At 42.8% G+C, this 13,526-nt stretch overlaps 1 protein-coding gene across 2 annotated transcripts in view; it reads right to left on the reverse strand.

Annotated features, from left to right (window-relative positions):
* The window catches only part of PLCD1 (phospholipase C delta 1), a 325,967-nt gene that overhangs the window by 181,962 nt on the left and 130,479 nt on the right, over positions 1–13,526 (reverse strand). For both annotated transcript variants that reach the window (XM_069211057.1, XM_069211056.1), the window contains exon 3: positions 10,740–10,968. In XM_069211057.1, coding sequence (XP_069067158.1) covers positions 10,740–10,968 — 229 coding nt within the window. The remainder of the gene's footprint in view (positions 1–10,739; positions 10,969–13,526) is intronic.

Genomic DNA, 13,526 nt, shown 5'->3' on the forward strand with positions numbered 1-13,526 from the left:
ATCGAGCTATCGAGATGTACTATGAGGGTGGTAGGGGAAGAGCAGCTATTTCAGATGCAACAAGTTCTACATGGCATGTAATAAACAGAATGTCCAGAAAGTGGTCTTCTTTTTGAAAAAGTTGTGATATTATTATCAAATAAACATGCCTGGTAACCTTAAGATGTTCAATGCAAAACTGTCAAAAAGATGAACATTCCAGAGCGCTAAGGCACCCCCGGCTTCAGCAGTGGGTCTTGCCATGGGTTTCTCCCATGCTGCTCCACAGCCTATGGCGAGTGGGTATTAGCCCAGCACGGGGGAGCTTGCTGTCACCAGTGGCGCAGCACCTCCCCGTGCCCATACACCTCCTACCGCCCAGGTCTCAACCTCATCATAGGGGCTGATGCAATCACCTTATGCACGAGCCTCTGACAGCTTCAGCTGTCTGATGGACACCTATTGTTTCCAATATACAGAGTGGGCTTCGGTCAGCTTCTTGCTCATGACTGGGGGGATTGGTTGTCTATCTCACTTCCCTTCTCTTGCTGTAATGGTTTCCCTCCCTATTCTCGAGTTTGTCCCCCCAGGAGCATTTTCTATCTCACACTGTTATGGTGTTCTAACTAGTTTTATGTGTATTTTCAGTGCTCCACGGGGGCGTATTTTCTTGTTCTCTCGCAGTGTGCTGCTTCTCCCTCACATCTATCCTATCTCCTCGAGCTCCTGGCATTCTCTGTCCTCCTGGCTTTTTTTAAACATATTTTTTTTTTTTTAAACATGATACCTCCTCTTTTTTGTTCCCCTTTCTTTTGTCACTCAGAGTAGTTAATGTCCCACGATGCCGTGTACCATTTCGTTGTACAAACGATTGTCCAGCAACAAACTCCTACCTTTATTTGAGGGTTGAAATGTGGATATTTTCTCCACATTTTGGTGTGGAAAAATGAGCCATTGTGTGAAATCAATCAGCACTATGGTTTGCCCTGGAGCACACACGTTGATTCATTTGGTATTACAGAAGTACCTCCTACCGCCATTGATTCTTGCCACCAGTGTAAACATCCTGTGATGTGGCCCCGTCCTTAAAACACAATGCCTTGTGGACATGGGGTTCTGCTGCTTTATTAACTTTTTGATCTAACTATCAGTGAACCAAGAACAACGCAAGTCTTTTCAGCCCATCAGGCAAAACAGCATTTCGCCTGCTGGAGCACCCACCGCTTCGAGAAAAAAGGCAGTTTTACGGTGATTTGGTTTAATTATGCCACCATCAGCTGCTGCCTTACCTTACCCTGAGGACGCACCAGCCCTGTAACGAGCCCAGTGGACCAAAGATGGACTTGTTTTTAATTCAGAAGCAGCTATTCTTTTACTTCTAAAAAGTAGTTGTGCTGACACTCAGTTTACAAGCCATTTGGCACTCAATAAATTGGAACTATTTTCATAATATCTTCATTCTATGTCCCGGTAACCTCGGGTGGTAAATCTTCATTTTTCCCCATGTGAATCAAAGAGTAAAGGAGATTTCATAATTACATGATACTAGCCTTGTTATTAATTTGTTGTCCTAGTATCTTTTTCTCACCAGTTGGTACTGAAGAATCCCACCAAATCAAAAATTCATATTGGGCCAGATGTCGAATGCATTTTTTGGTTGCAATTGCTGCAATACAGTATCTCAAAAAACAGAAAATGAGTTTTTCAACCGTACTAATCACATTTAGTAATTTGGTAAAATGTTACCAAATTGCTAAACGGGTTTAAGGAACTGTTAGGAATCGCTATTTGAAAGGAGGGTGGTTGGGGCATCACTTCCAAATAACGATTCCTTACGGTTTGTATTTATGTTTTGGGACCGAAAGCTGGTCACAAAACCTTCATATTTTACCAAACACTAAAAGGGAGTGGTGACCTCTTCACTCCTTGGGATGCCTTCCTTTTTGCAAAAGGTCAAAAAACATTTATTTGAAGTTTGCACTGGACCATGGGACTACTCTTAAAACATAGTTTTGAAAACATTTCCTAGCTTTTTTTTAAACACGTCCTTCTATTTTATGGAAAACAGGCTTCATTAAAAGAAATGCTTTAATTAAAAGAGATTACAGATATGGTAGTCTGCTGACCCCAGCAGGCTTCCATTCCTGTGATGGCAGCAAAGTGTAGTGGACCACAACATGCAACCTTTCTCATTAATGTTCATGAAGCAGGTCTAACTGCGACCCTCTCTGATTCAGTATTTTGTGAACTGAGCTATTAGTACATAGGTTAGTTAGCAAAAAGTCGGTGCGCAAACTGCGGCCACGTTTTGCAAATCCTATCTTAGAACATCAGACCCATCGTAACCGCCTCTGGCTTGAAGAGCCCCTGTTATGCCAACACTGCAATGTTGCGCTGCCAACACAGCTTCCCATGTGTCAACCTTGTACTCTGATGTGCCTACCTGGTTACATTTCCTATCCCGTGAGACTCTGACGTCACACGTCAGCAAGAGAGCCTGTTTCTAGTCAGATTGGTCTCAGAAAGGAACAATGTTAAGAGCCTGCAGGTTGGCTTGGCGACCAAAACACTCACCACTGACATCTAGTGAGTTCTGTAGGTCAGAGGTTCGAATTCTGGCAAGGCCAACTCCCTTGTCAATAAAATCAGTACCAATAAACTGGATGATGGTAATACTTTTTATTATTTATTTTATTTAATTCCCAATGAAAGGACACAATTGAAGAACAGCAAGTAATAAGCACTGCAGAAAAACAATACGAATTAATCAAATCAGGCAAAAGTATTCTCGTTAAGCTGCGGACGGTCTTGTGCTTTTAACAGTCCCAGGCAATTAAGACAGTAATACAAATGCAGTATTGCGTTCAGCAAATACTAAAGGCAGAAAGAGCACTTCAGTATCTACCATTGTGTCTGTTTTCATTTATGTTTTTAGTTTTTGCGACAAAGCGGTATGATATCTTGTGTTTTTTAAGTACTGTTAAATCTTACTGACTACTTGCATTGCATACGTCACAACCGCGGTTCTGTGTTGCTGCTACAGCTACGATAAGGCTCAGCATTATCTTGGCAGCTGCTCCTGTTTGGTTTTGGCTACTGGGCGCTGATATCGCTAATTAAGCGATAACAATGGGTTTGCGGCTAGCCACAGCAGGACTATAGTAGGGAACATGTTGAGCAATATATTTCTAACACTGTCTGTACGCTACATCACTTCCCCTTTACTAGAAAGAAATAACACCCTGTATCGGAGGCAAGAAGCTGCACGAGGGCCCGAGACTTCAAAAGGGAGGTGCCTCTGTCACAGTTTGAAGAAATGCAATGAGGGGCATGACATTATCACAGAGAAATGGGAATTCAATGCTGCGCTTTGCATCCAAAAACTATCATTTTGTCATAAGTAACTGGTGCCGACATAAACAACCCCTTACAATGTCAACAGGTCTGGCTTATACTTGAAAGTATCTCTTCGGTTTTTGGAGCGAAGATGCATTCAATACTCATCAGTGATTCACTAACAACCATCTTTGAACGTGTGCACCGATTCATTTACTGGCTGGCTCATTTGTCTATTCACAAACTCACCCATCCGCTGTAAAAGACACACCCAAATCAAACAAAGATATGAAATATAAATTAAATCAATACCTATAGAAAACAAATCGGCTATCCAAACACGCTCTGCTTATCCTTGAAATAAAAAGATTAGTAAAACAATTATACCCGAAAGTGCGCGGACATTTTGGAATGGTACTGTACATTGCTCATCTTTGTTTTTAAGTTCCAACATGGCTGCCAGATTTAGAGGCAAAGCTGTTCATTAGAACTTTACCACCAGGTTGAGGAACATTGTTCACCCGGGAAGTGGCTCACAGAAGATGAAATGGAATTGCCGAGCACTCTAAACCTATGACTATGTAAAGGAGCGCAAAAGCAAGGCCTAGAGGTTAAAGAAATTGGGGGTTGGGCTATAGAGGATAGAGGAATAGAGGCTGAAGTGGGGTCTAAGGAATAAGTCAAACATTGTTAGGACTGTGAGACGTAGGAGTTAACGGTTTGGAATATACGTTTCAGGGTACACATGTTACGGGTATCAGGTTGAAGGTATAGAGTTAGAGGTTTAGGTTCAGGGTTAAGGATTAATGATTCAGGATACCCAAGGCTAGATGCTAAGAATCAGAGGTACAGCATTAAAGGTATACGGTACAGGACTAAAAGGAGGGGTACCTATTAAGGGTACAGGATTAGGGATTTGGCTATAGTGGCAAGGGTCTGGGGCTAGGGGTGAAGCATTGGGGTTCAGGGTTAAGGTTTTGGGGTATAAGATAAATCAACTGTGTATATAGCTATGAGGTAATGATTTGTGGAATGGGATTACAGTTTTGGGGTAAAGGTTTAAGATTTATGGGTTTGGGGAACAGGAGACAAGGCTATGGGGTAATGATTTAAGGATTAGGAGCTAAGTGTATAGGATGCAGGGTACAAGAGCTAAGGCTCCAGGGGGGTAATGTTTAAGTGAATACTGTAAAGGAGGAGGATTAGATCAGGGATTTGTGCATTAGAATATGGGGTTGGGGTACGAGGTTAGGGATTTGGGTGTAGTGTTAAGGTTTTGGGGACTAAAGTAAGAGTTAGACACACAGGGGTTATGTGCTAATGGGGTTAGGGGTTCTGCTGTTAACAGCGTAAGTTAAACCCAAGGTGATGTAATTGGTGTCACAGTTCGAAATGTGTTTAACATAGTATGTGTTGTTAAATTTATATTTATTTTTAGCGTACATGTACAAGAAGGACAATAGAAGGGTTGTTTTTCACAGTAACAATGCACTTAATGAATTTCAAAAGGACGCACTTCACTTTCAAAGTAACCTGATTACACTGGCTAAAAATCATATTTCTTAGTAAAAAAAAATAAAACCCAGAAGGGAGACAACCAAGGTGACCCTTCTGGGTATATAATGATAAATTTACAAATTATACACAAAACAGTTGGCAAAACAATGTACAAACCCTTATAACAGGAACTAACAAGGATTATCGTAGTGAGATCCTCTACCCTATGAGTCTGTCAGACAGGGAAATAAGCACCACAACTCTTGCCTACTATGATAATCTGTGATATGTAATGTACACAATACCTGTCTATAGGCTTCACACAGAGTAAACTAACAATCACCATAAAAGGCCTACTGGCTTTAACATATGCTTTTTACAAAACAAAAGTCAAACTAAGTTTTTTGTCGTACCATTTCATAACGAAAAGTTCAAGCCTATAGCATTTCACATACCTTTTTGAATGAACAAGACCGAGGGCTTTCATCACTGGCTTGTCGCAATAACCAACTTAGGCCTACTGTACTGGATACAAGTTTCCTAAAAGGTAACCATCGGACATACAGTCATAAAATTACAAATATGTAAAAACAATTGTAGTTGCCCACTCCTCGGAAGAGGGTCTGCTAAGGACTATCAGAGCAGTGCAATTGTCATAGTCCTTGTCTCTTGTGAGTCGCGGCCCCAGGCCACTCTTAACAATGGTAATAACTAACATATTACATTCTAAACATCTGAATATAGTCAGTGTTGGAAATGTCCCTTTTTCTCAGGCTTATCCCCAAACTTTTTGCCTCTGACCTCCTGTTTTTGATTGTGTGCTGCATTTCGTTTTTTCTGGCTTTAGGACTCTGGAGACCTTACACCGCTAACCAGTGCTAAAGTGCAAGTGCTCCATTGTATTGGTGATTGGTTTATCCATGATTGGCATATTTGATTTACAAGTAAATCCCTACAAAAGTGAACTAGGTGTGCCCTGGGCCTGAAAATCAAATTCTACTAGCAGGCCTGCAGCACTGATTGAGCTATCAACATGAGTAGCCCTATAAACATGTGTCAGACCTGCCACTGCAGTGTCTGTGCGTGCAGTTTTGAACTGCCAGCTCAACCTGGCAAGTGCACTCACTTGCCGGACCCAAACCTTCCCTTTTACTACATGTAAGTCAACCCTAAGGTAGGCTCAAGGCAGCTCCATGGGGAGAGTTCGGTGTATTTAAAAGGTAGGACATGTACTGATGTGTTGTACATGTACTGATAGTGAAATACTGCCAATACTGTGAAATGCTGCTCGGTTTTCACTATTGCAAGGACTATTTCTCCCGTAGGGTAACATGGGGATTGCCTTGAAATATTTTTTAAGTGTGATGTCCCATTGGGAGCAGATAGAGATGTGACGTTTGGGTGTCTCTGAACTCTCAAATTAAAAATACACCTTTTGATGAAGTTGTTTTTAATTGCCACTTTTAGAAAGAGGGCATTTTCTAGCTTATCCGTTCGGTGTCTTAGGATGACAGTTTGGCTGTTTGTGAATTCACTCTAGACAAATGCAGCTGAGGTATGCCTGCTTAACGTGATGGGGTTTCCTGAGCTAGAGTGGTGGAAGCAGTGCTTAATTTGTGCTTGTTGTTTCTGGTGCTGAGCACCGACACTTATTTTTGAGGGCCGGGGCTTATTCTTCTGCCTCAATCATTTTCTGCGAGCAAAAGACACATATGGGAAGATGGAGGAAGAGAAAAAACAAAAAACTGTCACAAAGGGAGAAAGTAGAAAGCTGCTAGAGTGAGCTGAAGGGACAGGGAGTGGCTTTATGTGGATTGAAGAGGCCTGAAATGGCTTCAGGATTACGCTGCCTCCGTATTCCGTGTTTCCACATTTAATTACAGCAGCCGCATGTTTAAGGAGAGGGCTTTGGGCACTGGCACAATTTTATTTACAAATTAAGCACTGTGTGGAAGGTGCTGACACTTGCACCTGAATAGGCATGTTGCTGTCCTTACACAAAGAACTCTCCAATCCCTTGGAGTGTGTCTGGGGCCAGGGCAGGAAAGGAAGGGTCTTGTGCTCTACAAAGACTTTTCTTTGAAGTTTGCCTACTTCAGAGGCAGAAATGGGTAAAAGTACTGGACCTCGGACCCCACAAAGTTGGAACACTTCTGGACTGAGGACATTCTGGCAGGAAGAAGAGCTGGATGCCGTAGGAGGAACTGCCACTTTGCCTGTTGCTTTGTTGTGCTGACCTGCTGCTTGCTACTTCTGTCCTGTGAATGAAAGGACTGGACCTTGCTTTCTACATCCTGCTTTCCATGGTTCTCCAACGGCTTAAACTTAGCTTGGCTCCTGTTATCAAGTCTCAGCAACATCAAAGACTCCAACTGCCAGTGCCTGAGCTCTTCTGCTGGAAGTTCTGACTTGCCAACTGGTGCCAACTCCAGTACCTGGGCCCTTAGAAGTGTAGGCTAGTGACCTCAAAGAGAAAATGCATGCACCAATGTGGCGCAGCAGAAAAATGAACGCAGTGCAGCGCCTGTCCTGCGGATGGAGGATCGAAACAATGCCTGTCCCATGGCTGCAGAATCAAAGCAGCACCTGTCTCACTGCTGCAGAATCAATGCAGCGCCTGTTTCCCCGCGGCTCCAGCAACACAGCACGCCTGGATTTTCCATGCATCATTCCCAGGGCATCAATTTCTCATCGACCCCGCACCACAGTAAGGAACCGATGCTTTGTGTCTGGAATTCAATGCATCGCCTTTACTGTGAGGAAAGAATTGACATCTCAACTCCCCTGTGCAGTAAGGAACCTGCACAACGCTTTGCTTTTCGGTGCCTCGCCTCCCCTGTGGCCCGCATCATCTTTGCCTTTGACGCATCACAAGTACTCAGTACTAAAAAGATACAACCATTGATTCCTACGGATTAAGACTCATTGAAACCTTTTCTAAACTGGTGTGGATTCCTTTTGTAGTGTTTCCACCGTGTTAGTGTGTGTGTGTGTGTGTGTGCACGTGCGTGCACACAGAAATACTTTACACATTGCCTCTGAGATAAGCCAGATTGCTTGTGCCAAGCTCCCAAGGGAGTGAGCAGGGATTATCTTAGCTGTGTGTCTCTCTTACCCTGACTTAAATTAGGGTCCCTACTTAGACAGAGTGAAAACCACTGCCAACTAGAGGCCCCATTTCTAACAATTAGCAATCATAACTATAGTTATGCTTCAAATAAACTTTCAATTGAAATAGCATTTATTAGTTTGTCAATAACATTGGTGTTGTATGACAAATATCCAAAACAACTGCCATTCATCTAGCTACATTTTGGCATGTCAAGTTCCATGTAGATTTGTCTATGACGAAACAGTTAGAGCAGGGTTTAAAAACTTAGCCTCTTCCAAATTAGCTCACATTAAGTACTCTCTATCCATCTAATGCACTGCTCAGCTCCTCACACATGATATAGCAGATGACATCACAATTGAGATCACTGGTGACTTAACATATCACCTCATCAGTGACATTATGGAAGGACAATACAGTGGATGCAGTATCGTAAATATAACTTGTACTGATGTGATGGACTGCTTATAACCTCACATATTACATCACTGATGACATTTGAAATCTATAGTGGTGCAAATTAGACTTATGTCAGTTATGTATAACTGGCAAATTTCAGTGTGTTGGTTTTTTAAACTGTAGTGCTTTTTTCAGTAAATGTTAATTTTTTTTAAATATAAGTTAAAATATTACTACTTTCCTCACATACAGCTCCACATTAACCTTTGTTTTTTTCAAAGTTTTTTTTTTTTAAACATAAGGTAATATCTTATTACATTACTTTTCGGCCCTGAACAGAGGCAGCTTGGCCGCAGGCTCTGGCCTTTAGCGAGTTCCTGCATCCAATCCCCCCAGAGGCCAACCCCTCTTACTTGCCATTGATTGTTCTGTGTGTGTAAACATCTCAAAATGCTACTGTTTGCCTAACCTAAGAGTCCAAATAGAAGAGACCATCTTTCTGCAACATGACAATGTCCTGAGTAACTTCCAAAACACGGAGGGTATTAAATAAAAAACGATCTGTCTGCTAATGAAATGCCAACATCTTGTGGCCACTGTCGATTTGAAATCAGTGGTGACACCATAAATGCCAAAGAACGTGTAAGAAGCGTCAGCTTCTACACTTCTCCCTTCTGGTTGATAAAAAACGTGGAATGTTGTTCGAGATAGGTTCATTGAGTCACACAATTCTGCTCTTAAAGGTGCAGTCTTTTACCATTTCTATTTTATTGTAGCACAGGAGAAACATCAGTGCACAAAGAACACACATATGATAGATTGGAGTTACTCACACATTCCTTTATTCACCACGAGATCACATCGAACCATGTTTCTTGTGCTCACTATGGGGGTCATTCTGACTTTGGCGGGCGGCGGAGGCCGCCCGCCAAAGTCCCGCCGGCAGTATACCGCTGCGCGGTCAAAAGACCGCCGCAGTAATTCTGAGTTTCCCGCTGGGCTGGCGGGCGACCGCCAGAAGGCCGCCCGCCAGCCCAGCGGGAAACCCCCTTCCATGAGGATGCCGGCTCCGAATGGAGCCGGCGGAGTGGAAGGGGTGCGACGGGTGCAGTTGTACCCGTCGCGATTTTCAGTGTCTGCGTGGCAGACACTGAAAATCTTGGTGCGGCCCTGTTAGGGGGCCCCTGCAGTGCCCATGCCATTGGCATGGGCACTGCAGGGGCCCCCAGGGGCCCCACGACACCCGTTACCACCAGCCAGGTTCTGGCGGTCAAAACCGCCAGAACAAGGCTGGCGGTAAGGGGGTCGGAATCCCCATGGCGGCGCTGCTTGCAGCGCCGCCATGGAGGATTCCCTTGGGCAGCGGGAAACCGGCGGTACACCGCCAGTTTCCCATATCTGACCGCGGCTGTACCGCAGCGGTCAGAATGCCATGGGAGCACCGCCAGCCTGTTGGCGGTGCTCCCGCGGTCGTTGGCCCTGGCGGTCCATGACCGCCAGGGTCAGAATGACCCCCTATGTGTGCTTTGTTGACACAATTCGTCATTTCATGTATGTTCTAAAACAACATAAGAATGGATAATGTGTGCAAACTTCACTTAAAAATGCATAGGCTTTTGATTTAAGGTCTAGAATATGAATATGTCTCCAAGTTTCCTGTTTTTACTAATTTTTACAGGTAAATACAGACAGAGAAACATCCTTTTTTATGTCTGCATTTATTTTTAAATATGGAAAAATGGAGAACGGGTCTTTTTTGAGTGGTTCTTAATGATGTCAATCATGACTTCTACGCTAATATATAAATATGCTGAGAGACTTATGTATCAACACATTTCACCAATGACACAGACACCTTTTTACAGATAAGGCTAAAGATTTACAGATGAAGCTTTCAAAACTTTGGGTCTGTTTATACTACAAGGCTAATGTATTCAAATGTCGATTAGGTATGAAAGACGCATTATATATTGCTTCTGACAACACTAACGCACGTGTAAATGTAGCTTACCTTCACGGGTTACATAAACATAGAAATATATTAGTTGTGGCTTCAATTTTTCACAAAACACATAAAAATATGGTCGCAAACAGGTAAAATGTGCAACAATGCGAATAAATACAGATAGAAATGTCGAAAATAAAACACAATGGAACCGGAAGCCCTAAAAATAAATTACAAAATTAGGTTTGACATTTAAGAAAGGCTACTAAATGCTGGAAAATGGGTCGATCCTGCACCTTACCAACTTGATCCCCACCACATAATTCTATTGCGACATTTTCTCTTTTATAACCTTTGTACCCTGTTGCTGTCAACCTGCGTAATCACATGTTCTCCACACAAGAAAATCAAACAGATGACAGTAAACACTGACTCATATTAGAGTAACTATTTCCAGAAAGTGAAGGATACTGTTGAGTCTTCTGTTTCTGGCTCAGTGAATTTGAATTTGTGATGATTTTCTTAAGGCCGCTGGCCCAGTGGTTGGCCTCATCTTTAGAATTGGCAACAAGATCCAGATTTTTCCTTTGACCCTTGAAGATGATAGAAAAACATTGATTGTCTGTGATCTCCTTGGCAAATTTCTGCATTCCTTCGGTTTGATGACCGGTTCGCACATCCTCAATATCCTCAATGCAGACTGTTAAAACAAAGAAGGAACTCATATTAGGTGGCTGCGGGTCTGACATTGTTATATTGAAATGATACACCCAATACTCTTTTCAAGCAATGCTCAACACTCAGAGGAACTATGCATCCACCTTCTCTGTCGGAATTCAAATACGTATAGATATTATTATTTAAATGGAAGGCGATTCTGATGTGATTATATTTGCATAACAATATTACAATAAATATTCAACATGGATTTATGGGTGGAAACATGAATTACAATTCGATTTATCAATTTTTGGGAGGTAGCTCTTGGTGCCCCCATAGCATGCCCTCTGGTACCTAGGTCACTACCCTTCCGACCACTGGTCTCATGGTTCAGAAAGTAATGGGAGAAGCAGAAATTATACTTTTCACCTATAGCCCTATAAACTTTCAGTATGTTCTACTTCTTGCTCTTATTCTAGCCATGACGCAGGAAATCATAGGCTACAGCGGATCTAAGGTTAGGACAAGGTTTCAACCCTGTGAAGTCATCAAAAGTCTTAAAGTACATGATGTCACTTCCTTTACCTCTTGCATTTTGATCAATTGCCGGCCATGGCGCAACCTTTTTCCACCAGAATGTTGGACGTAGCAAATTAGTCAGGTGCTTCTGCATTAGCTTTCTATAAAAGGCAGAGCTGAATCATGGGAAAAATGAGCTGGCCTTATTCCCTAGCTGCTATCCATATAAATCAGAGATAAATCAATTTACTGTATTTCAGCCAATACAAACATGTACAGAACATGCCTTAAATCATTAACCACCAAAAGGCAAGGGAGCTGTGACCACAGGTAAAGGTTTATGGCTCCAAGGTAGCAGGTGTATAAAACCAGCAAGGCTGTACAGTTGTTAACACAACCACACATTTAAAATTAATCGGTTTATGCTCAGCAGGTGAGGATGGCAGAAAGAGGAACTGAGTAGCAGAAACAACCATTAACCAAACATGGTTTAAGTAGGTGAACTGCATTTGTAATAGTAAAAGGATGAGTTTCACATACAATTATTTTTGTCATATATATGACCAACTGTTTTTAAGATTTTTCTTGAGTGTAAGAAAAACAGGAGAAAATTTGAGAACAATGAGAAATAAGGCAGAGGTGAGAAAGCTGACAAGGGAAATGTGAAGCAGACTTATGCAGATCAGTATAACAATGTCTCAGAAACACAGTCTGTTGGGAAAGCAGACACACTCACTGAACGCTTCTGGGTACTAAAATGTGCATCGAAGGCCTCCCCTAATAGGGAGGGCCTTCTGACGTATAGACTCAGCGCTCCTGTGGCAGATGAGAAGCCAGTTCATAGATTTCCGAATGCAGCGCCAAGAGTCCCGCATCTCTAACTGAGGTGTTGGAAAGCGGGAATGGTGTACTGAGAGCCATGCAGGTTTAATCAAAGGGCTCCCACACAAAGGACCGTACCCTTTGTTTGGTCCTTATGTGGGAGAGAAGGTGCATGTGGCAGAAACAGACTAGTGACAAATAATGTGTGTTGGCTGGGAACATGAGTTTGAGGCTGTGGAACTACTCACTGTATGATGGAGTCTAGTTAGTCCTGATCCAATAGCAACCTTAAACAAAGACGGCTTAGAAGTTGTCAATGACATGGAAACATCTGGCTTACTAAATCTAGTCAGTCTCCTTTTCAGGGCAGGTATCATTTTGGGGTATGGTCCTCGATTGCACTGCAACGAACATGGGCTAGTGATAACTAAGACAACACAATGCAGTGATGTGTCTGATGGTCTGGTAGCAATGACCAACCACGCCCTTGCAAGACATAGAATGAGAAAGAAGCACTTTCTGTTGTCTCAGATTTTACACTCGGAAAGACTAGAATTGTAGTGGGAAGGCAACTGCTGTGAGCAGGCATCATTAATGTGGAAGGTCACAGCAGTACTCTTGCCTCTGTAGCCTAATTATAGACAGAGCATTTTCACAGGAGGGTCCAGCAATTGCAACTGTGTGGCCTGCACCTTTGCTTTGCTTATTTAGCCTTTCCTTATTAGATGTGAGCTTGAACTTATAGATGAGCAACAGTGAAGTTTAGGTTAAAGCAATATCTTCAGGTGGAAAACATGCCCAGCTCTTCAAACGGGACACGCCAAAGTGACACGGGAAGGTCAGGGGCTACACCAAAGCAACATGGCTGCCACCAGGCCATTATGAAGCAGATCAGCAGGCTCTAAACACATCTGGGCCTAGCAGTGAACAATTTGGAAAAGCAAGAGGTTTCCATTTAGTGGCATGTAAACGGCTTGTGCAAACTTCAGGTGGGTGTCCAGTTGACCCTGCTAGGCATTCCTCAACTGTCTCTTATAGAGTCTTATTTGGTCACCCAGGGCTGAGCAGAAAAGGGGTACTGGGTTCAGGAGTGTGTTGATGGCAGGGTTGGTCAGACCTACGATCGAATGTGAGAATGGAATACCTGATCGAGAACTATACCAATGTTTATAGAAAAGAAGAGAGAAGTTCAGATAGAACTGAACCGAGATCTACCGGATGGAGAGGAAACACGGCCGAACCTGATGGTGGAAAGAA

This window comes from Pleurodeles waltl, chromosome 10, assembly GCF_031143425.1.
Source record: "Pleurodeles waltl isolate 20211129_DDA chromosome 10, aPleWal1.hap1.20221129, whole genome shotgun sequence".
Taxonomy (NCBI): Eukaryota; Metazoa; Chordata; class Amphibia; order Caudata; family Salamandridae; genus Pleurodeles; species Pleurodeles waltl.